This window comes from Alexandromys fortis, unplaced genomic scaffold, assembly GCF_014885135.2.
Source record: "Alexandromys fortis isolate MF-2015 unplaced genomic scaffold, M_Fortis_MF-2015_v1.1 scaffold_1, whole genome shotgun sequence".
NCBI classification, from domain to species: domain Eukaryota; kingdom Metazoa; phylum Chordata; class Mammalia; order Rodentia; family Cricetidae; genus Alexandromys; species Alexandromys fortis.
Window position 1 is genome coordinate 41272180 of NW_026067927.1, and position 24105 is coordinate 41296284.

Consider the following 24105-nt stretch of genomic DNA (forward strand, 5'->3'; position numbering starts at 1 on the left):
TAAAATTTTAAAATGATTCTTAACTCAAAGCTTCAATTTAAAAATTTAAAGAAGCATGCCTGCAACCCCAGCACTAGAAAGGCTGAGGCAGGAAAATTATGATTTTAAAAGCCAGTCTAGGCTATATAAGTGATGCCCTTCTCAAAATAATAATATTAATAAAAATAATAATAATAATAAAGAACAGGATACAGTATAGTTACTTTTTAAAATATTTCACACCTTCATTTTGGAAATTATCAAAACTTTCTGTTTAAGGAAAAATTCCTGGGGTAGTACATCTGTACTCCCAGCACTCAAGTAGAGGCAGGAGGATCAGAAATTCAAGGTCATCCTTGACTATTAAATTTGAAGCTAGCCTGGTCACATGAACTGTCTCAAAAATTAAATGAGTGAATAAATAAATAAAATCAGTTCCTGTTTGCTCTAGAGGGGAAGTAAGACAATCTTTAGAGTCAGCTGCCAAGCCTGGCCATCTGGGTTTGACCCAAGACTCGCAGGGCAGGGGATAGCTGAGTGCATGGTGTATATGTGTGTATTTAGTGTGTGAGTACATGTGTGTATATGTGTATATTTAGTGTATGAGTGCATGTGTGTATTTAGTGTGTGAGAGCATGTATGTATTTGTGTATATTTAGTGTGTGAGTGCATGTATGTATTCGTGTGTATTTAGTGTATGAGTGCATGTGTGTATATGCTCACATGTACACACACACACTAAATCATCATAATAAAAATGTTTACTTGGGTATGGTGGCACACACCTTCAATCCCAGCACTCAGGAGCCAGAGGTAGGTGGAGCTCTGTGAATTTGTGGCTAGCTTGATCTACAAAGCAAGTTCCAGGCCAGCCAAGGCTACATAGTGAGACCCTGTCTCAAAAAAACTCCCCCATCCCTCCACAAACAGGGTTTCTCTGAGTAACAATCCCCGATGTCCTGGAACTAGCTCTTGTGGACCAGGCTGGCCTTGAACTCACAGTGATCCACTGGTGCTGGGATTAAATGCACGTGTGCCACTGCCAGGCTCAAAAAAACTTTTTTAATTATAAAGAAAAGGGACAGAGAGAGGAGCAGGGAGGAAGGGAGAGGGAGAGAAAGGAAGTCTGAAAATCCTGCTCAAACTTCCAGGTATTCCATCATCCCAAGGCATCCATTGCACACAGCAAGAGCAGCGCCAGGCCACACCTCGTCTTTTCTAGCTCCCTTGCTGAGTCTCTGCTGCAGCTCTCCCTGCAGCCAGTGCAAGGATGAAAATGGAAAATGCATTCCAATGTGTCTTGATTGAATTTGTGCTTTAGGCCCTTTCAGTTTCAATGATATTAAAATGAGAACACATTAACAGTGGAGTTAAAAAATCCACGCTCAGCTGTGTCCCTGGCTTTATAAACTAAGCCTGGCTGATATTTCAGTATCAAAAGGGAGAAACGCATGTTAAGATGCTCCAGTTCCATGTATGAGGCACTTCCAACAAACCACTTAAGACGGTATTTCAACAGTAAGTTCCAAATGCAGTTTGAGAACATCTTCCATAAAGTTAACACGATTGTAGTTCCGTCACAGTGCTTGTCAAAGCAATTCTCCTTCAGCACCCTAAAGGAATGTGAAGCTCAGCTACTGAAATAGTTAGCAATTTAATTAATATTTAGTGACTTCCACATAAGAGATCAAAAGCAACCTGGGGAGGAGAGGGCTTATTTCGTCTTACATTCCCAGATGATAGTCTATCACTGAGGGAACTGAAGGCACAGACCTGAGGGCAAAAACTGAAACCGTACAGTTGAGGCCTAATGACTACAGACATAAAGACAGGCTCTTCCACATCTAACAATAACCAAGAAAATGCCCCACAGCCAGACAAGCCCACGAGCCAATCTGATGAAAGTAATTCCTCAATTAGGATTTCCTCTTTAGAGAAGCCCTGTTTGGGGGAGCGGGGGAGATCCCCTCTTTCAGAAGACTCTAGCTTGTATCTAACAAGAAAAAAACTAAAGCATAAACATATAATTTTTAAAGTAAAACATGCACACAGAAACACACACAAAGATACACTGTGCAGGAATGATCAAGGGACATAAAACTGTCTCCAACTGGTACTTTAAAGAAGAAATCCACATGGTTAAGTCCTTGTTACCTGTCCTCACTGAGATGACCAAGAATCCACTGCTCTCTGTGTGCTATTATAAATCTTCTAGTCCTCTACCCCCTCCCCTCAGTAACACTTTGTTCAACTCCTTGCTTGGAGCAATTGCACAATAAATCCTTATTAAATAGATATTTTATTTAATTCCATAGAATAATTCATACAGATGAGCAAAATGCAGAGAATGATTCAGCGGAGATGGTTCTAAAATAGGGAGCTTTGCAGAATTTGAAATTCGTAAACAATTTTAAAGAATTATGGATTGGGTATAAAAAGATCAATGTCATAAACTGCACAGCAGAGCTGAGAATAATTTCACTTTCAAATGAGAACCTGAAGGAACAACAAATTCCAGTGACATCAGGAACAAGATGTTTTACTTTTGTGAAGAGCAGGCTGCCAACAGAATTTTAATGGGATAAAAGTGAACTACCTGGAAAATGGAGTCAGCGAGTGATGTGGTCTAGTATTAATTCCAACCCAGCTTCCTCTGCTTTCCAGACAAAGGGACTAAATCTGATTGGTGAACATAGCATCCTCCAGAACTGCCCCTGTGGAATATATATGATACTAAAAACGGTACAGGGCTGGAGAGATGGCTCAGAGATTAAGAACACTGGCTGCTCTTGCAGAGAACCTACACTCAATTCCCAGCACCCACATGACAACTCACAACCATCTGCAACTCCAGTTGAGGAGATCTGGTGGCCTTTTCTTGCTTCCTCGGGCATCACACACATATGGTCCACTTACATGCAGACAAAACATTCATACACATAAAATTATATATATATATATAAAGAAAAAGTGAATAATTGAAATATATGCTACTTATTGTATGTATGGGATCACTCGCTCCTTATTTGAACACTCGAAAATCAAAATAAATTAGAATATTTAAAAATTTTAAATAAAACAGAGAATGACTTCTGCCGTAGCTCTTCGGCTCCGTGGGAGAGCACCTGTCAATCACACATGAGGCCCTGGGACTGAACCCTAGCACCCAGCTTGATTCCCTGTCTGAACCCAAAACAGAACATAAAAGCCCTTCTCGAGCCCCAAACTGAAATTAGCATTTCATGAAATTTCCCCACTGCTTCATGGAAAACAACAATAACAACAAAAACATAAGACTGCCCTGTAGGCACAGAAATCCTAAAAAATGGCAAGATTTTAAAAAACCCTCACTCAAACAAACAAAACAAACCAAAATAATACCTGCTATAACAGTTAATTATAAATATTCCTTCAGAAAGCACATTCAAAGGTATTTTAATTTTAAAAGACAAACTTTAATGCTATCAAAAATATTCACCACTTAGCATTCATAATCAGTAAAATATCTGGAAATCACATTTGGTATTATCATGCACAGAAAACAACTCTTCAGCTGTGAAGAAGTCAGAGCTGAATCTGTCACCTCCAGGATGGACAGGCAGACACAGACAGAACCAAGAGCCACAATTCAGAGATGAGATTTTACGGTTTAAAAGTTACCAGAGGGGGCTGGAGAGATGGCTCAGTGGTTAAGAGCATTGACTGCTCTTCCAGAGGTCCTGAGTTCAAATCCCAGCAACCATATGGTGGCTCACAAACACTGGTAATTAGATCTGATGCCCTCTTCTGTCTGCAGGGACACATGCAGGCAGACCATTGTATACATATAAATAAAATAAATTTAAAAAAAAAGTTACCAGAAAGAACCACAAAGTAGGCAAGTATCTGAATACCTTTGTTGGGGAATATCCATGAAAAGCTACAGAAGAGAGAGAGAAGGGCGTAAAACTTCCATCGCAACAGGGCCCAGATGAGATGTACACATCACACTTCGACAGTCTTGACTTTGAGGGCCAGGGTGATACTTAACTTGTAGTAAGGGCTTGCCACCAAGCCTGACAGAGTTGGATCCCAGGGACACAGATTGTTATGAGAGAAAATCAATTCTCCAGCACCTACGCTTATTCATGCACACACACACACACACACACACACACACACGCACGCACGCACGCACGCACGGTCACACACATACACACTAAAGAAATATAAATTTTAAAAATTTAAAAATATTTATCTTTGGCTTTGGGAAAGTTAAAACCAGTTTTTAAAACTTATTTTTAACTGTGTATACAGGTTCTCAAGGACACCGAGCAGGCACTGCATCCCCTAGAGCTGGAGTTGTGAGACTATAGGCTGCCTGGCGTAGGTCTGGGAACCACGTCTGTAGGAACACTACACAATCTTAGCTAATGAGCCGTCTCTCCTTCCCTGTTTTTGTAATCAATCTTATGTTTGAAAATGTTTTCTACAGTAATCTCTGTAAAATATTGGAAGCCAGATCATCTAAAAACAAACAACGAAAAACACCAGAAAATAGGGGGCCTGAGAGCACTTACTGCTCTTGCAGAGGACCCAGGTTCCATTCCCAACGCCCACAACTCCAGGTCCAAGGGATCTGACATCCACTTCTGGCCTCCACAGACACCAAGCACACATGGGGTGCATGGACACACATGCAGACAAAACACGTATCTACATATAAAAAATAATTAAACTAGAGTTGGGTGGTGGTGGCGCACGCCTTTAATCCCAGCACTCGGGAGGCAGAGGGAGGCGGATCTCCGTGAGTTCAAGGCCAGCCAGCGTGGTCTACAAGAGGAATTCCAGCATAGCTAGGACTGTCTCAGGGACAGAGATCTATTTCTGGCTCTTGACCCTTCCATGTAACATGTCTCTGCTCTTCTGAAAGCCAATCTGCTTTACAAAACAAAAGAGCAAACTAAAACCAGCCCCCCCCCCCCCCCAGACAGGCAACACCAGACCAAACCCTTGAGCAGCTGGCCATCTGTGGAATACAGATACGACAGGACACAATCATGCTTGCAATTAACCATCCTGAAAATGGTTGTTGGCTCGGTGTGTGTGTGTTTGTTTTACATTCTGAAACCTTCTACCTGTGTTTCCCACACGAAGACACATGTAAACTTAGCAACTATAGGCCCTGCAGGATAACGGCTCAGACGTGAAATCGGAGCTTTGGTGTAGTGCTACCCTTTGAAGTCTTTAAAGAACACTCCTCGGTGTCTCTGGCCTCATTGCTGGCTCTGATGCTTCCTGTGACAACCGTGCAGCAGCTGGGGGCTGTCAGCAGAACAGCACTACCTCCGTGCTGATTCACGGGACGGGGATGACTGTGCCCTCCTCAACTAGGAGGAGACTTCCAGCTTAATGACCTTCTCCCCCCCCCCCCCTCCCCCCCCCCCCGCCCACACCCCACCACCGTCACCGGGGAAACCCTGGAGCCTGGTGCAGCCACGATCCTCAGCATTTTCCCAGGCATCCCTTTCACTTCACCCCTGACACACTGGGGAGTTGAGGCTCCAAAGGGTTATTAACAAAATCAGCCTGCGTCAGCCCCATGAGTGGTAGCAGGGACCAAGTAAGGTTCCTTCTGAGTCCTTCAGCCTTCCAAACGCCTGGCCTCGCTCTTCAGAACCTGCCCCCAAGGATTTCAAACACAGTACACGCTTGCCATCTTCTCTCTCAGCTTCACCCTCCAAGTTCTGTCTTCTCAGTCACACACACACACACACACACACACACACACACACACACACACGCGTGCGCGCGCGCGCGCACACACACACACACACACACACACACGCACACACGTCCTGGTGATGTCTTTTTTTTTTTTTTTCAGCACCTGAGACACTGTTGAATGAAAGGAATTTCTGAAAAGTTCGGGCTATGCTGGTGGTCAATTTGGGAAACAGCGTGCACTGGGAGGACCCACAGATTGCACCTGCCAAAGTTCACCAGCTAAATTCACCCTCGCAGGAAATGGTCACCAAGTGCCCATCACGACATGCCTACTTGCCTAAGTGGCACAGGATGTACTACTAAATTAAATGGTCAACGTGACAAGTAAGTTCTGTACAACTACAAAGCAGTTTTACCTGCTGGAAGAAGGCAAAGTCAGACAGTCAAGGCTTTATCAAACAGAAACCATCCGTTGGACCAGTCACCAGTCTCTTGCATTGGGTTGGCATCCTCAGTGGGAGAGTGAAGGGTTGTATTATCTGTAGATGACCACTTGGAATTATTTAAAACACACACCTATGGCTGGGAAGATGCCTCAGAGAAGCCTGACGACCTGAGTTCAGTCCCTAGGACTCATAATACAGTAGAAAGAACCAATTCCTGCAAGTTGTCCTGAGTGCCGTCTCACACACACACACACACACACACACACACACACACACACACACACGAGTAATAACATAATTTAAAATGTTAAAAACACAGCACCTTCCCTATAGCTCACAGACAATCAGGATTTTTCAAGAGCTGCACCATTGCCTTCTATTTACATCCTAAGAACCCAGAGTGACTTTGGCACCGCTGGCTCCAGCCCCACTCACTATCACAGAGAACTAACAGTGATCACTAACTGCTGGCTCCCTGGCTTTAGGGCTGGGAAGTTACCCATGTTCCCCCTCACCTCTATGCCTTGCCAATCTAAGGCCATAAACGGATAACATTTGAGGCTAACTTTTTACCTGTGTGTGGGGTGTAAATGCCTTAGCTAGAAGATTTAAAGGCAAGGATCGTGACCAACCAGAAGCAAAGAAGAACAGCCAGGAAGCAGAGAAAACAAGAGACACGCCAAAGTGCAGAAACATGTCGCACGTGGGAAGGCAAATGAGCAGCTCACAGAGCTCTGGTTCCTGAAACTCAGCCACCTTGACTACAAAAGGAGCCATGAAAATGGATTTATTTTGCCCTCTGGCTCAATGTTCTGTGTCACGGTATTTTCTCTTCTATCCAGAAAAAGACACTTCCATCAGGGCAAACAATGAATATGCATGAGGATTTTACATAGTAAGCATTCAATAAACACTTCTCGAATTAATGAATACATTTCCCTAGCCTAATGACATCTGCTGTGAATTTTAAGGACCCTAAAGAGAAAGGAGAGGGGGCAAGAGATGCTTCTGTTGATTTTATTTGATGAGTTGCCTGTGCTGCTGCTACCCAGTCAGCCTGACCTCTACTAGGGTTTCTCCAGTAAATCCTATTACTACATAGACACCCCTACGGCTAAATCATGGCAAACACCAGGAAAGGAGGAAGAATAGAGAAACTTACAACAGAGTCAGGCAGTGGTGATGCACACCTTTAATCTCAGCACTTGGGAGGCAGAGGTAGGTGAATCTCTGAGTTCGAGGCCAGCCTATAAAGTGAGTTCCAGGACAGTTAGGACTGTTACACAGAGAAACCCTGTCTTGAAAATTTTTTAAAAATTAAAAATAAAAGTAAAAAAGAACTTTAAAACAGGGGCTGTAGACGTAGCTCAATCATTAGAGTACTTGCCTAGCAAGCAGAAGGGCCTGGGCTCCATCCATCTCCAGCGCTGATAAACCAGGCCCATAATCACAGCACTAGGGAGGTGAAGGCAGAGGATCAGAAGTTCCAAGACAACCCTGGCTACATACCAACTTCTAGGCTATACTGAGCTACACAAATGAGACTCTGTCTCTAAAAACAAGCAAATAAAATTAAATTGTCTTTCGGGCAATAGCAACTATTACTAATTTTCTTCAATAATTAGAAACTTAAAAGATTAAGATACTGAAATAAATCAAAGGTCTGCATCGACTATTAGATCCTGAAAATGATCAGACTTTGCAGCTGTGATGGAATGCTTAAAAAATATCTTCCGACCGGGTGGCGGTGGCGGTGCTGGCCTTTAATGCCAGCACTCTGGAGACAGAGGCAGGCCGATCTCCTGGAGTTCAAGGCTGGTCTACATATGGAGTTCAAGTTCAATATACAGAGACTCTGCCATCACCTCCGGCCCCTCACAAAACAAATATTTGGACAAGGGAGACTGTCCTTGTTATTAACAAAAAAGGAAGTTTTGCATGGCCACTTAATGGAAGGCCCTATTTAATGATTTGACAGTTGAAAAAAAAAAAAGCTTTGGAACTCTGGCACCAAGGAGGTTCATAAAAAAATTAAATCCCTGCCTGCATCCAACCATTTTTTCTCATCTATTGTCCCAATTTTGGATCTTACAGTTTTCAACCCACTGAAAACTCAAGTCCTCTTTTTTTTCTCTGCTTCCTTCGCGTGTATCTTTAGTATCTCGGGGTATTAGCTACACAGTTCACCTGTCTTTAGGAGATTTGGTTTTCACGGTACACCAGAAATACAGTTCAAGTTTAAAAAAAAAAAATCAATAACAAAGCATACTGCTTGTGTCAGGGTAAGAATTAAACCACTATTGAGTAGGTTGGCTGGAAAGAGTAAAAGCCCCCACCCAGAGCATAGCAGTGAGGCTGGCCAGTCTCTGGACCAAACAAGAATGATGACCACACAAGCATCCAGTATGAACAGCACACAATGCTGCACCCTGGTGTCAGCAGGAATTCAATTTACAGATTGAATAGGCCATCATAAAAATATCAAGGATCCACCTGCGATGGTGGCAAATCCTTTAATCCCAGTACTTGGGAAACAGAGGCAGGCAAACCTAAGTGATAGAGGAAGGTCATTGGTAATAAACAAACTGCCTTGGCCCATTTTGATAGGCCATCCCTTAAGTGGTTGGAGTAGGCAAAACAGAATGCTGGGAGGAAGAAGAAGTGAGCTCTGCTCTCTGGAGCAGAGGCCATGCTCCCCTCTCCTGGGCAGACACACACGATGAAGCAAGCCGCCGCCAGGTCAGACATGCTTAAACTTTCCCGGTAAGACCAGTGCTACACAGTTTATTAGAGATGGGTTGATCGGGATATCAGAATTAGCCAGTAAGGGCTAGAGCAGTGTTTAAATGAATACAGTTTGTGTATAATTATTTCGGGGCATAAGCTAGCCAGGCTGCCGGGGTGCTGGGGACGCAGCCCCGCCGCTCCTATTACAATACCTCTGTAAATTCAAGGCCCCCGTCTTGTCTACAAAGCTAGCCAGGGCTACACAGAGAAATCCTGTCTCAAAAATAATTTAATTAATTAATTATATCAAGGGTCTTGTCTGGGGTCTAGAGATGTAGCTCAGTGCTTGCCTAGGATGTTGAAGCCCTGGATTTATCCCAGTACCACGTAAGACCAGGCAAAGTCATTTGTGTTTATAATCCCAGCACCCAGATGGAAGGCTCACGTGTTCAAGGTCCTCCTCAGCTACACAGCGCACTTGAGGCAAACCTAAACTGTGTGAGAAAAAAAAGCTTTAGGAGCAGAACAGGCGAAACAGACAACATGGTTTAATTTTTCCAAACCATGCCTGCTACAAGAGTCTTCCTGTTCACTAACAAGTATTGGCAAAGACGCAGAAATGATTGGCACCTCAAGGGTAGAAAGCTGATGGCGAAAGCTCTTACAGTCTGGCAGCTGCCAAAGATGAAAACACAAAGTTAGCACACAACTCAAGAAGTATACTCCCAGCTACGTATTAAAGGAGCTGAGCATGTCCTGAACACAAAGGTGGATGGTGGCAACATACATACAGGTCCAAAAGTCCACTGAAGCTGTATAAGTTGGCCCGACATTTTTATTTCTAGAATCCGCTCAAAAATGCAGTCACAAATACACAGACTCCTTCCACAGGGATGCTTCAGCAGCCATTTGCAATAGAACCGAACACATTCCCAAGTGTTCCCGCTCACTACTGCTAAAGAAATCGTGATTCAGCCATACAATATGATAGCACTCAGCAGCTAAAAAGAAACCATCCTGATGGCTCAGCTGGAAAGAGAGTCTCCAGCCAAGACTGATGACCTTAGTTCAATTCTGGAAACCAGTGTGGTAGAAGTGAACCAGCTCCCACAAGCTATCCTGACTTGTGCGCTGGGCCCCGTTAAGGTGAAATCAATAACCCCCCTCTGTCCCCCAACACAAATAAAGTAAAAATTAAAATTAAAAAAAAAAAGTGAAGGATTTAAAAAAAACTGTCAGGCCTGGACGGTGGTGGCACACACCTTTAATTCCAGGACTAGGCAGGGAGAGGCAGGCAGATCTCTGTGGGTTTGAGGCCAGCCTGGTCTACAGAGTGAGTTCCAGGGCAGGCTCCAAAGCTACACAGAGAAGCCCTGTCTCAAAAGGAAAAAAAAAAAAAAAAAAAAGCAAGCAAGCAAGAAAGAAAACTGTCGGGTATCAAGTATGGTGGCACTTTAATCCCAGCACTTGGGGAAGTAGAGGCAGGAAAACCCAAACCAGCTTGCTACAGAGTGAGACCCTGTATCAAAAAGCAAATTACAGTAAGACAATGACTGGGGCAAAAACAATTTGGGAAATTAAAGGACCAGGTGCCATTCGCTAAGCACAAAGCCTTCCTCCATCAGCACCTCACACAAAATAAATAAAATTAAAAGTAATCTGATCTTTCCAACTTTTTGTTTTGTATTGTTTTTCGAGACTGGGCTTCTCTGTGTAGCTTTGGCTGTTCTGAACTCACTATGTAAACCAAGCTGACCTCAAACTCACAGAGATCCGCCTGTCTCTGCCTCCCAAGTGCTGGGATTGAAGGCGCGGGCCACCACTGTCCAACTGCTGATATTTTCTAAAGTTAATTCTTTGATGGCTTCCTCAGGAAGGCTTGCCAAGTTACACTCTATCCCCATGAAATAGAAAGATTTCCTCCGACTGCTGTCAAAATTCTTCTGGTGGGTTGTAGCTCAATGTTGGGAGAACTAGCCTAGCACGCACAAGGCCCTGATGCCAGCTTTGGGGCCACTAACAATTTCTATTATGAAAGCAACCACCTAATCTTATTACAGCTTTTTTTCTTTTCTTTTCTTTTTGTTTTTGTTTTGAGACAGGATCTCTCTACATAGACCTGGCTGTTCTGGAATTCACTATACAGATGAGGCTAACCTTGAACTCACAAAGATCCACCTGACTCTGCTATTAGGATTAAAGGCCCAGTCTTACAACTTTTAATGAAAACTAAATGTTCAACAGAGAACTGTCTAAATTTATAAAACATTTAAATCTATAACTGTGTTTAAATCCATAAACTTTTTTTTTTAAGTTTTATCCTTTAAAGCCACACATCCTTTGGTTTAGGTAGTAATTAATCAAATGAGGTTTTGAACACAGCAACTGGAGGCTGACATTCTGCCCTGAAGTACTCTGCAGAGCAATGCAAAGTCAATTGTATGCCATCCCGCACGGGTTTGCAAAGAATAGATACATATGTGCACGGGTCCAGAGTGTTTCTGGAAAGATTCACGAGAAACTGGCAACATCGGTTACATTTAGACATTCCTGTTCTTTGCCACCAACTTTTCTCAGTATACTCTTGTGTACCTCTACAATTCAGAGCTATACAGGGCTTAACTTGTTCCCATAATAAATAGCCCTAACCAAAGATGATTTTAAGAAGTGTAAGAAAGAGCGGAAAGAATGCGCAGATCCCACCAGCACGAAGGAACCTGGGCAAGCTGGCATCTCCTCCTGCAGGGCCACCCCTAGGCCTGGGAAGAAGCCAGTCAGGGGCTGTACTTAAAGCAACTCCTTCCTCTTCCTCCTTCAAACGCTAAGAAACCTTCCCCCTCTCCTCTCGGCTTCCTTTAAAATCGGTCTTATTTTCTAGCTGCCCATCAATCTAGAATATAGTTTCTACTAAATTTCTGTGTCTGTGTAAACACTTCCTAAATCAATAACGTTGTCGCCAACCGAGCCCACCTAAGAAAGTCCAAGTCCAAGGCCTGAAAACCGTTTCTTAAAACCCCACGCAGAGGTGGACACCATCCGCCCCAGAAAACGCGGCACATTCCCTCAACCACGCAGACAGCTATGCAGTTGATAAAGCGATTCCACGTAGTACAGCAGCACACCGAAGGCAAGCTCTGGCTTCGACACCAAACCCCGGCAATCCCAGCAGTTGCCAAATTAATTTCAAGAACTGAGACACTAAGAAAAATCACCCCTCGAAAGCGGCTTTTCTACGTGCTCGGACTGGCGGAGATTTCTCAAAAGGGACACCTCTGGGCTCTTAGAACGCTGGATGTTTCCAACGCCATCACCGTGACACCTCTCTGGAGGCGCGGGAGGGAGGGCAAGGATCTCCGAGGAGGCCTGAGGAGGGCGCGACGGCGTGGGGAAGAGGGGGGAAAGGACCAGGGGCTCGGGGAGGGGGGGAGATCCCACGCTTTGCTAAGGCGCAGCGGGGGCTTGGGCCCTCGGGCTAGGAAAGATCAGCGCCCTCGGAGCTCAGCAGAAACTCGGACAGGCGTGAGAACAACCGCGCCAGCTTTCCCGAAGTGAGGTGGGTTCGAGGGCAGAGCCCTCCCCCGCCTCCGGAGACCGGGTGCATTTTACAGAGGTGACCCTCGGCCCCTCTCGGTGTAAAAGTTGCAGCCGCCGGCGCGCGGGCGGGCGGCGAGAGGCGCGAGGAAGCCGCGAGTCTCGTGGGGGGTGTGGCGGGGGGCTCACCCGTGATGTCCAGGTACAGGTCGTCCTGCTGCTCCAGGCGGTGCAGCTCCTGCGGCGTGGAGCTGCGGCTCTTCTTCACGCCGGGAGAGGAGGACGAGCTGCGGCGAGAGCAGGGGGGCGCGGTAGCCCAAGCCGAGCGCCGCTCGCTCTTGCGCTTCATGGAGGCGGCCGCGGCCCGTCAGGGGACCGCGACCATGGCCCGGCAGCCCGGCCCCGAGTCCTCGAGCTGCGTCTCCCGCCGCCCGCGCCCCGGGGGCCACACAGCGCTGGCCTGCGGCTGGGGCAAAGCGCGCGCGCCCTGGGACGCTGCTGCCTGGGTGTCCGAGCTCTGCGGGCCGCGGCTCCCGGGGACCCCCAGGAGGGATGGTCCGTGGAGCTTCATTCACAAAAAAAGAAGGGCCCACAACCCTCCTCGGGGCCCGCCGGCTCGGGCCGTTCATTGGTCAGCGCGGCGTGACGTCACGCAGCCGGGGCCTTCCTACAGGCAGGTACCCGGTGACGCCATAAAGAAAAGTCTGAGCGCTTCCGCCAATCGGGCAGAAAGCATGCTGGCGACCCCTGGGTGGGATGCCCGCAACTTTTGTCTCCCGTGTCCAGGTGCGACGCCCCAGCCCCCAGTTCTTCGAGTGAGTCCCCAAGTTCCTGCACAGCCCTGCCCGAGTGACTCCACTTCGGGGCTTTGGGATGGAATTTTCTTTTCTTTCTTTTTTAAAAGTATTTCTTGGGTTTCCTTGTAATTCGCGCCAAGGGAACCTTGTCATGGCCGCCTGCTAGGAGAGTGTAGCCTGCTGACGAGGTCAGCAGCCCAGTGGTCACAAGGCAGAGCGGACCTCGGAACTTGGAAGTTCAGCCCCGCGCTGCTTTTCTCCACCTATCGGGACAGAGCAATGAGGGCTTCTCGGAGTCGGTTAAAAAAAATAATAAATAAAAAAAAAAGACAAGCCACCTGGAGACGTTTGCCCCTTCCACGCCTCGTCCCGGGACCCTGGAGCTGCGCTCACTCCTGCCGTGCGTAGCCCGGGTGCCCACGGTCTGATTTAACAAGAAGTGTAGGAGCACGTGGCCAGCGGGGCCCTCGGACTTTGCTCTTTCAGTTCTGCAGGAATGCAGCCCCATATTTTGCTACTGTGTTAAAAATTTGTCAGACCTTTTCGGAACTTGACCACAGCTGCCATTTTGAAGGGCCTAGCTCCACCGTCGCGTCTAAATAGGCGAGAAGTCTGGAAACTGCCTTTGGAGTCGATGGTCCCAAATTCTCCATCTGCAGGCCAATTCCTGTTGTTCACAGCGATTTAACTCCCAGTCTGTAAGGGAAGCCAGAGTCAGAGAGGAATAAATTTCAGCCCCTCCTCCCTTCCCCCAAGGAACCTCTCAGAAATGCAGATTTCACGGAGTTCCTCGCTCTAGGGTAGTTTTGGCTTTTGTTTTAAAGCGATCCATTAAACCAGCTAAGTTGGGAAATAAAGCGAGTGGGACAGCGCCTTAGCCAGGAACCGCTTAAGAACTAGTTCGGTTGCGTGTTCATCTTTCGGTTTTCCATGAGGATGCCAACGTAGGCCTTAGATTTAAAATGTTCTACATGTTTGTCGTGGTAGCAAAAACATTTGACCTGTAAGAGGGAGTCTTTTCACACTGTTGCAGGGCTCATTGTAGAAAGGCCACCACGTGTCACAATCAGAAATTTTAAGAGTAGATTTTTTTTTTTAATAATTACATCAGGGTTACTCCAGTGGGTCCCTAGGATTACAGAGAAGAAAGTATTCTAAAAGATTATGTGTTGTGTTTTACTAAGCACACTAGCCTCACAATGACATCTGCCTCTCCAGTGCTGGGATTACAGGTGTGGGCCACCGCAGGCACCTTACAGGGCTTTTTCTGTGCGTGTGTCCAGTGTGTTATACTTTTCGCGGTTCTGGGATTTACACCCAGGGCCTTGCACGTGCTCTATTAGTAAGTCAAATTCCTGGCCCACGTTATTTTTTGAGATTGGCTTCGTCAAATGTCTAAGAGCCAAGTGGTTTCCATAGTAGCTGATTTCCTCTCACCTTCAGATAGTGTTTGGGCTAGATTCTAGTTGCTGGAAATTCTAACAGAATGCATATATGGCTTGAGTAAAGGGGGAGAGCTTATGTATACACAATTATACCATGTAAGCATTTTTATATTTTGCAAATTCATAATTTTGTGATCTTGCTGAAATAATATTTTTAAAACAAGGCTTTTGATTAAACCTTCTAATTATTCAGACATGTCTTTCATTTTGGGGAACTAGAAGCCACGTGTTAAACATGTTTATCATTTGGGTATGGCCACACAGGCCTATAATATTATATAAGCATTTGGAAGGTGGAGGCTGGAGGATACGGAGTTTAAGATCATCCTCTGTTAAATTAGGCTACAACCAGATCCAAATAAAAATATTTAAGACCAGTCAGATGGCACATGGGAAAAGGCACATGCCAGCAAATGTCACAACCTGAGTTCAATCCCTGGGCACCCATTTGTTAGAAGAGAACCAGCTCCCGCAAACTGTCTTCTGACGTATACCCCTCCACACATAAAGAAATAAGTAAATGTAACCTCAAGCTCTCCTTATATTTTGTTTTCCTGTCTTGGTTATATAGTGGCAGGGACTATCTCAGCTGATCTTTGTTGTGTGTGTGACATTGCCTTTGAATTGTCTGGTTTCTAGGTTCTGAAACTTTGGCTGCAGGAAAGTGCCTGAGTTTGCTTGTATGAGTATATTATTGTTCATTGTTTGCTCACTGGCCACAGAATTGTAGAGTTTAAAAGCACCTTAGACAATATTTGGTCTGAGGCTCTCCTTTGACAGTGAGGACAGGGGACACAGAGGAGTGGTCAGTCAAGACAGAAAGACAGGGAACATTATGGGGACCTGGGAAGAAGGAGAAGCCCCTTACTCAGGATTCTCACTGAAGGATCTTGGCAGCTAAGAACCAAGAATTTCAGACTAGGGCCAGAGAGATGGTTGAGAAGTTAAGAGTGAACACTGCTTTTGCAGTTTGGTTTCTAGCACCCAGGTCAAGCTGCTTACTATTGCCTGAAACTCCAGCTCCAGAGAATCTGGCAACCTAAGCACCTGAACGCATATGTACTGTGGCACATGAATAATTCCAGAAAAGTTCCAGACTTGGAGATGGCTCAGCGGGTAAAGTAATTTCGATGTAACAATGAGGACCTGAGTTTGGATCCCTAGCACCCATGTAAATTAAAAACTTGATTTGAGGATACCTCCCAAAGGGCTGGAGAGATGGCTCAGCAGTTAAGAGTACTTACTGCCTGTTCTTCCAAAGATCCTGAGTTCAATTCCCAGCAACCACATGGTAGCTCACAACCATCTGTAATGAGATCTGGTGCCCTCCTGAGGAAGAGACCTGATCAGTTGTCCTCATCAACTTAAACCATGAAAATTCATACGGACAAGTTCAACAGAACCACCATGTACGGGCTACCCATGCATACCCATGCCCCATACCTCCCAAAGATTCATTTATGCTGGGGGCTTGGTGTTCAACATGGGGGTATTGATATGATGGAACCTTTAAGAGAAGGGATTAATAGAAAGTCAGTAGGTCTTGGGGGTACCACCTTTAGAAGGGATTAATACAGGTGTCCTAGACCAAGGTTAGCCCCTAAGAGGACGGGCTAATAGAGGAGAGGCTAGCACTTCACTGAATCTCTCTTCTATGTGTGTCACTTGCAACTCTCAAACTGCTGCCGTTCTCACCACGTGCTGGGGTCAAAGGTGTGTGCCACCACACTAGTGAACTTCCAACACTGTGAGCTAAACAAACCTCTTTTTTTGAAGTACCTAACCTCTGGTATTCTGTTACAGCAATAACCATGAACTAACCCTACATACAGACATGAGCATGATTCTGTAGGTCAGACCTCTACCCAAACCATGTCCTGTAGCCATTCCCCTGCCTCCAACTCCCTCTTTTTGCTTCACTTCCTACTCTCCAGGTCAGATATAGCTTCTGGCACAATACTTTGGCTTCTGAATTTTATTTCTGGCGCTCTCATCCTGACCGAGTTGGATCAGCTCTTCTGGCTGAATCCAGGTACTCTTAGACACACAGGGCTTGGACAGTTTCTCCCGGACTCTTCGGAAGTGGCTGCAGATCCAAGTAGACTCTGCCTAGGGGCCCAGCTGCCAGACTAGGCGGCCTCCTCCCAGGGCAGGAGACAGTAGGCTTCACGGTGAAAATCGGCAAAGATAATCAGGTAACTGGAGATAGCCAACCTTCTCCTTTACCCACGCTACACCATTTTTCTTGCCAACTATTACAAAACAAGACAGACATTCTTGTCTAACTCTCCCCTTAAGGACATGGAAGTCATTGGAAAGCATCAATTTCAAGTCTTTACCAAGTCTGTCGCAATGTAAAAGCAATCTCCTGTTGGGGCTAGGAAGAACATTCTCGAAGATTGTCCAGTTTGAGAAGAGAACTAACTACCAATTCGAACACAGTGCTTTCCTCTGGGCCTTTTTTTTATTCAAGCCCCTGTGTGGGGAGGAAGTCCTAGTCTACCCTTAGGTCTCCATTTTCCCACAAAGGTCAGAAGAGGGCCTCAGATCCCCTGGAACCTGAGTTTCAGGAGTAATCTACCATATGTGTCCTGGTCTTCTGCAAGAGCAGTAACAAAATGGCTTGGGCCACCTCTTCAGCCCCCATTCTGTTTTTAAATGCAATCATGCGAACAGTGAATCCTTTAATCCAAAGTCAGTGGCTAGGGAAGAGGGAAAACATCCAAAGGTTAAGGAACCCATAACACAGGCAATCAAATTATGAAAATTAGTGAAAGTGACTCATGTCTTGTGCATGTCTGTGCTTGAGTGAGTGTATGTGTGTGCCTCTGTGTGTGTTGTGTGTATACACATAAGGTCATATACAGTTATGCCCATGTGTGTGGTAGCCAAAGGTTGACAGGTGTCTTTCCCCAATAAATCTCCATCTTTTTATATATTAATTTAAATTTTTGATTTTATATGTGTGGGTGGTTTGCCTGCATGCCTGGTGCCTGGTGCCTGGAGGACAAAGAGGCATTGGGTTCTCTGGAACTGGAGTTACAGATGGCTATGAGCTCTCATGTAGAATAGAACCTGGTCTTTGGAAGCACAGCCAGTGTTCTGAGCCATCTCTCCAGCCCCTCCACCTTTATTTTTTGAGACAGCGTTTCTCATTAAGTTTGAAGTTCATCTGATTCAGTGGCTGGATGGCTAAGGAACTTCAGGGATTCACCTGCTGCTACCCTTACGTCCCTTCTAGGACACACATTGCCTTCTACAGGTGATTCCTGCTCTTGCTCCACTCAGAGAGATCCACCTGACTCAGGCTCCTGACTGCTTGGGACTAAGGATGCATACTACTACAGTTGGCTCTGGTCTATTTTTCAATCCTGAGACAAAACTTAAGAAGTCATACAAGGGCTGGAGAGATGGGTCAGTGGTTAAGAGCACTGACTGCTCTTCCAGAGGTCCTGAGTTCAATTCCCAGCAACCACATAGTGGCTCACAGCCATCTATAATGAGACCTGGCGCCCCCTTCTGGCTTGCGGGCACACATGGAAGGAATGCTGTACACATAATTAAATAAATAAATATTTTTTAAAAAAAAGAAGGCATGCAAGTAGAAAAAATATATGTGTATATATATAAATATATATGTATATATAAAAATAAAAATATATAAAATATGCATATATAAATAATTTGATACATTATAATGGAGTGTTGATGCTAGGAGTGGAACCCATGTTCTCCCTTGCTCTCTCGTCCACTCTCTGTTTTGTTTGTTGTTTGTTTTTTGAGACATGGTTTCTCTCACTCTGTAGACCAGGCTGGCCTCTAACTCAGAGATTTGCCTCTACCACCACCAGCCAGCCCCACGTTCTCTCTTATGCCAGCTAAATGTCCTACCTCTAACCTACAGCCCTCTCCCTACTGGGTTTTGGGGGATGTTGTTATTTTGCTTGAGACAGGGTCTTCTTGCTAAGCAACCCCATAGATGGCCTAGAACTCACAGAGCTCTGTTTGCCTCCTGAGTGCTGGGATTTTAATGAATTTTGTGTGATGTCATTGACAGCCCGGAGTTCTCCATCCACAAACTAGTTTCCAGTGTAGAGAAGTGACACTTTTTTTCTCTCCTCCAAAAGTGTCAGTGCTTATGGTGTTTAAGTGTGGTGACATGTCTCCATACTAGGAAGTCTCTGGGGCTAAATTTTAATTTCCCAAAAGCCTAACAAATATGGATCATTTGTGTAGGTAGACATATTTGAGGTTCTGGGAAGCAAATGATAGCCACAAGCATGCGAGGCAAGAACTCAACCATCGAGCTACACTCCCAGCCCTCTGACAAAGAGGGTTGTGAGACAGGGTCTCATTAAACTGCTATCCTGTCTCTCATTCTGTACCTGTGGAGGTGAGAGTGCCTGGAAACGAAAAGCTATTCCGTTTACATGCTCACGTATGGCATTTCAAGGCCTTAAGGGTTGAAGTCTAGAAATGCCAGTGACTCACCGATTCCAGACTGCTAGCTGAATAAGACTAAATAGCAGCCAGCTGTAGGACTCGCTAAAGAACCTTTAAAACATTCTGACTTCCTACCTACATTTTTAAGTCATTGTACGAAGATCGGCATAGCATGCAAAATGCTTTTCTTGAAACCAGTTTGACTTCGGTAAGTGCTCTGATTCAGTGTCTTACAGTGACGAACAAGGCTGATGCGTAGCTGCTGGGAGCTGCTCTGAACTCTGGAGCTTCAACTGACTGCAGTCCCCAACCTTCCAGTTCCTGTGAACTAGTCTGCCCCATGCAAAGGGACGCTTGTCTCATTTCATACTTTGTTTTTGAATCAGGGTCTCATGTAGTAGCCCAGGCTGGTCTCATACTCACTATGTAGCTGAGGATGACCTGAACTTCTGGTCCTTCTGCCTCCATCTCCCAAGTGCTTGAGCTGCAGAGACTTGGCACCGTGTCTGGGCTTATGCAGCACTGGGAATCTGGGCTTCGTGGGTGTCAGCCACTCTACTTGCTGAGCTATGTTCCCTAGCCTTCTTTTTAAAAATTACATTTATTTGTTTTTGTGTGTGAGTATATATGTATGTATTCACGTGTTTGCCACAGCATGTGTGTGTGCATGTGTGCATGTGTGTGTGTGTGTATGTTAGAAGGCTGTCAGAGAACAACGTACATTACTCAGTTCTCTCATTCCACCAAATGGGTCCCAGGTGTTGAACTCAGTTCAACAGGATTTAAGCATAGCATTTGGGAAGCAGAGTAGGTAAAGCTATGTAAATTTTAAACCAGTCTAATCCACATAGTGAGCGCTAGGCCAAACAGGGCTATATAGTGAGATCCTGCCTCATAAAACAAAAAAGCAAGAAACTACACACACATTTAAATATATATTTATAAATTTTGTTTATTTGCTTGTTTATTTTTATTTTTTTTTTTTTTTTGAGACAGAGTTTCTCGTAGCTTTGGGGCCTGTCCAGGCTGGCCTCGAACTCAGAGATCTGCCTGCTTCCGCCTCCTAAGTGCTGGGATTAAAGGTGTGCCCACCACTGCCCAGCCTAAATATGTGTGTATGTATGTGTATATATATGTGTGTGTGTATGTATATGTATTATACATGTATAATACATATACAATATACATATATGTATATATAAATGTGTGTATTATATAAAGGATTTTTTTTTCTCTGTAACTGCTTTGTTTTCTGGGATCATGTTGTGTGGTAGTGAAAATGATCCCCATAGACTTATATATTTAAATACTTGGTCCCCAGTGGGTAGACCTGTTTGGGAAGGAGGAGGTGTGTCACAGTGGAGGGCTTTGAGGTTTACAAACCCGTACCATTCCGGTTGGCTCTCTGTCTCACTGTCTAACCGTGACCTCTCAGCTATAGCTACAGTACATGCCTGCCACAACAGTTGCAGGTTCTCACCCCTCTGAAACTGAGTTCCGTTAGACGTTTCCCTCTGTAAGTTCCCTTGGTCGTGACATCTCTACACATCAATAAAAAGTAACTAAGACACACCTCTCAGCTATGCACGCTTTTGGTTTGGATCTCACGGGTATATACGATAAACACAATGTTCTTGACCATTTTTCTGGTGCTGGATATCTGGGGCATCTCCAGTTCATAGCTGTGACAGTGTTACAGTTGGGCCTCCTCCAGCCTCTTGTCTGGCTTCCATGTGAGGCAGACTCTGGAGATGTATACAGTGCTGGGGTTACAGGTGTGTACTATCACGCCTGGCTGATTATTGGAACTTTATTTTTTATTTAAGTATAGTGTGTGTGTGTATGCATATATGTGTGCAGTGCCCAAGGAGTCCTGAAGAGCGTGTTGGGTCCTCTGGAGCTGGAGTCACTTGTGGTTGTGAGCTACCTGACATGGGGTTTGCTAACTGGATTTGGGTCCTCTGAAGATCAGTGGGTTTTTGTTGTTGTTGTTGTTGGTTTTTTTTAGTTGTTGCTTGTTTTCTTATTTTGTTTTGCTTTTCAAGACAGTTTCTTTGGCCTTGCCATCCTAGAACTAGTTCTTTAGACCAAGTTGGCTTCTGCCTCCCAAGGACTGGGATTAAAGATGTACACCACCACTGCCTGGTTCAGTGTGTGATCTTAAAATTGAATAATTCTTAACTAAGAATAAAATAAACAGAACAATATGCTTAAATGTTTTTATTATTTAGCCTGTTTTTATTTTATTTGTCTGACTCTTGTCTAAATCCAAAATATCATTGATATTTTTCTAAGAACTTTTTTTGTTTTTTTGTGATTTAAAAAACACGTAGGCAGTGGTGGTGTGCACATGTGTACATATGTGTTTATAAACATTACAGTGCATGTGTGGTTAGAAAACAACTTTCAGAAATTGATTCCCCCTTTCTACCAAGAACAGAACACAAGTTTTCAGGCTTGCTGACAAGTACCTTTTCCTCTCTGAGTCATCTCAATAGCCCCTAACAATTATGGAGGATTTGGTTTGTTGAGGTTTTTCTTTTGGGGGGCAGAGCCTCACTATATACCTAGGTGGCCTAGAACTCACTATGTAGAGCAGCATGGCACAAACTCATAGTGATCTACTTCCTTCTGCCTTCTGAATGCTGGGATTAAAAGCATATGCAACCATGCCTAGCTAAAATGAATTCTTTAAGCTAAATTGAAAATCATTTTTTTACAAAATGTATGCATGTCAAGAGCATGTCTTAAATGATCCATCCATCCATCATCCATTCTTTCATCTGTCTGTGCTGCTAAGCAAGCATCTACCACCAAGTCACAACCCAACTGTAGAACGCTCTGCTTAAAATGACTATTGATTTTGAAGTAGAACACTACACATCCTTAGATGTTTCTCCATCTACATGGTCAGAGTCCACCTCGGCTGCATGGTAGAAGGTAACTTCAGTAAATGTTTGCAGATTTCTCGTCTATCCCAAGTCCTCTTGGGGTTCTTTCTCTATTTTAAATTAAGATTTACTTTGTCTCTAGGGATGGAACTCAGGGACCTTGTACATGCTGGGCAAGCATTCTACCATGGAACTACATACCCTTCCCCTAAAACAAAAATCTGAGCATGATTTTTCCCCCCAGTGCTCAAGATAATGTGAGACAAATACTGTCAATGAGCTACAGGCCAGCCTGATTGGTTTGTTTTCCTTTATTAGCTAGGGGCTGCTGTTTCCAGGGCTGTTGTGCGACTTGTGGGCTAAGAGATCTTGCCTCAGCGTCCTGAGTAGTTGTGACTGCAGTTTAGTTGACTGTTCCTTGCTTTCAGCCATGCTTTTCGAAATCTGCCATCATGTCATCGAGGTTTTTGTTTGTACAGGGGTTCACTGCAGAAGGTTCCCAGTGAATTCCCTCACGGGGTCATGGCCCATGGAGAATCTGACCGTTCTGAGAAGGTGCAGCCCAAGGGTCTCGGGCCCCAGGTGTTGTCTTCAGAGGGTTTCATGCAAGGGTCGTAGTTAACCCTATCTGTTGTTTGAAGTGGCCAAAGAACAGCTTTCTCATAAGCTGGGAATGAGTTCCTGCCTCCCAGGTGATCCGTGACTTCACACATTGTCATCAGCCTGCTTTCAGGTTGTTTGTGGCCTCTCTGGAGTTTCTTGTAAAAAATGTTCTTCTCTGTGAAATGTGTGTTCTGAATGATGGTTATAATAGTAATTCCACACAGTGTGCAAAGAGTGTATAGGTGAACACAGAGCACCATAAAAATGTTTTAGTTTTGGTTTGTTTTGTTTGGTGGTATTGTGTAAGAACCTAGTGACTTGAACATGCTCGGTAAGTACTGAGCCACACTCCCCAGTCCAATATTATTGTTTTATCTACAATTTCTACATTTTTCACAGAAAGAGTTTCAGGATTTCGATTTTAGTATAATCATGACCTGGGTGGGAGTGTGTTTATATAGTTCAGTGTGCATTATAATTTTATAACACACACACACACACACACACACACACACACACACACACACACTGCCCAGGCTGGTGCTGGGCTCCAGTGAATGATCCATTTCCCAAGTAAGTGGGACTATAGGTGCATGTTACCTGTGATGGCTCATGTATTTGAATGCTTAGTCACCAGGGAATTGGACTGTTTGAAAGGATCAGAAGGGTTAGAAGATGTGGCCTTGGTGGAAGAGGTGTACCACTGAAGGGTGGGCTCTGAGGTTTCAAAAGTCCATAAGCATTTTCTGTCTGTCTGTCTGTCTCTGCCTGCAGATCAGGATGTAAAGGTCTCACAACACCTACATACCACCATGCTTCCTGCCATGATGCTAATGCTTTGAGTCTCTGAAACTGTAAACACATCCCCAATTAAATGCCTTTTTTAAACTGCAGAATTCTACAAAAATATGAAGGCTTTACAAATCTATGTGTTATGCTTGTGAAGAGGCCATGCTAATCTTCTCTGTATCATTCAGATTTTAGTATGTGTGTTGCCAAAGCGAGTACTTAAATGCTTTTTTATTTTTTTAAAGAGTTGGGCGGTGGTGGCGCACGCCTTTAATCCCAGCACTCGGGAGACAGAGGCAGGAGGATCTCTGTGAGTTCAAGACCAGCCTGCTCTACAGAGCAAGTTTCAGAGCCAAGGCTGTCTCGCCGTGGTCATGGTACCCCTTCACAGATGGCACCACACCCAGCTGTTGCCTTGGTATTTATGTATTCGGGTGGCAACTGTATGCACAGTCCTTATGGATCTGTACCTCCCTAAAGCCACAAATATAACACTTATTTATACTTGCAAATATATAAATTTTGGTTAAAACTGGCAAAAGGGGATCTGGCTATTATTCTTTCTTTTATGTTCAAAATAGAACAGGCTGGGTGTGACAGCCTATACCTGTATTAATTCCGGCACCGAGAGGTTGGAGCAGGAGGCTTCAGAGTTCAAGACCAGCCTAGGATAGAGAGGTATAGAGAGGTTTGTGGTTGTTTTAAGATTTATTCCTTACACATTGTATGTGTGTGTATCAGAGGACAT

General features: G+C 44.7%; 1 protein-coding gene and 1 non-coding gene across 10 annotated transcripts in view; both read right to left on the bottom strand.

The window, feature by feature from the left end:
* Nucleotides 1-13753, bottom strand: part of Cdc14b (cell division cycle 14B) — a 77081-nt gene extending 63328 nt beyond the window's left edge. For 3 of the 9 annotated variants that reach the window (XM_050144542.1, XM_050144544.1, XM_050144538.1), the window contains exon 1: nucleotides 12579-13751. In XM_050144542.1, the coding sequence (XP_050000499.1) occupies nucleotides 12579-13018 (440 nt within the window). In that variant the 5' untranslated portion in view covers nucleotides 13019-13751. Of the gene's footprint in view, nucleotides 1-12578 lie in introns of all 9 variants that reach the window. The other 6 variants (XM_050144545.1, XM_050144546.1, XM_050144543.1 and 3 more) reach the window with 5 other exon arrangements.
* Nucleotides 13754-23470: 9717 nt separating this feature from the next.
* LOC126503079 (U6 spliceosomal RNA) lies at nucleotides 23471-23576 on the bottom strand. The gene has a single exon (XR_007592149.1). It is a non-coding gene; the product is annotated as a U6 spliceosomal RNA (small nuclear RNA).
* Between the last annotated feature and the right edge of the window lie 529 nt (nucleotides 23577-24105).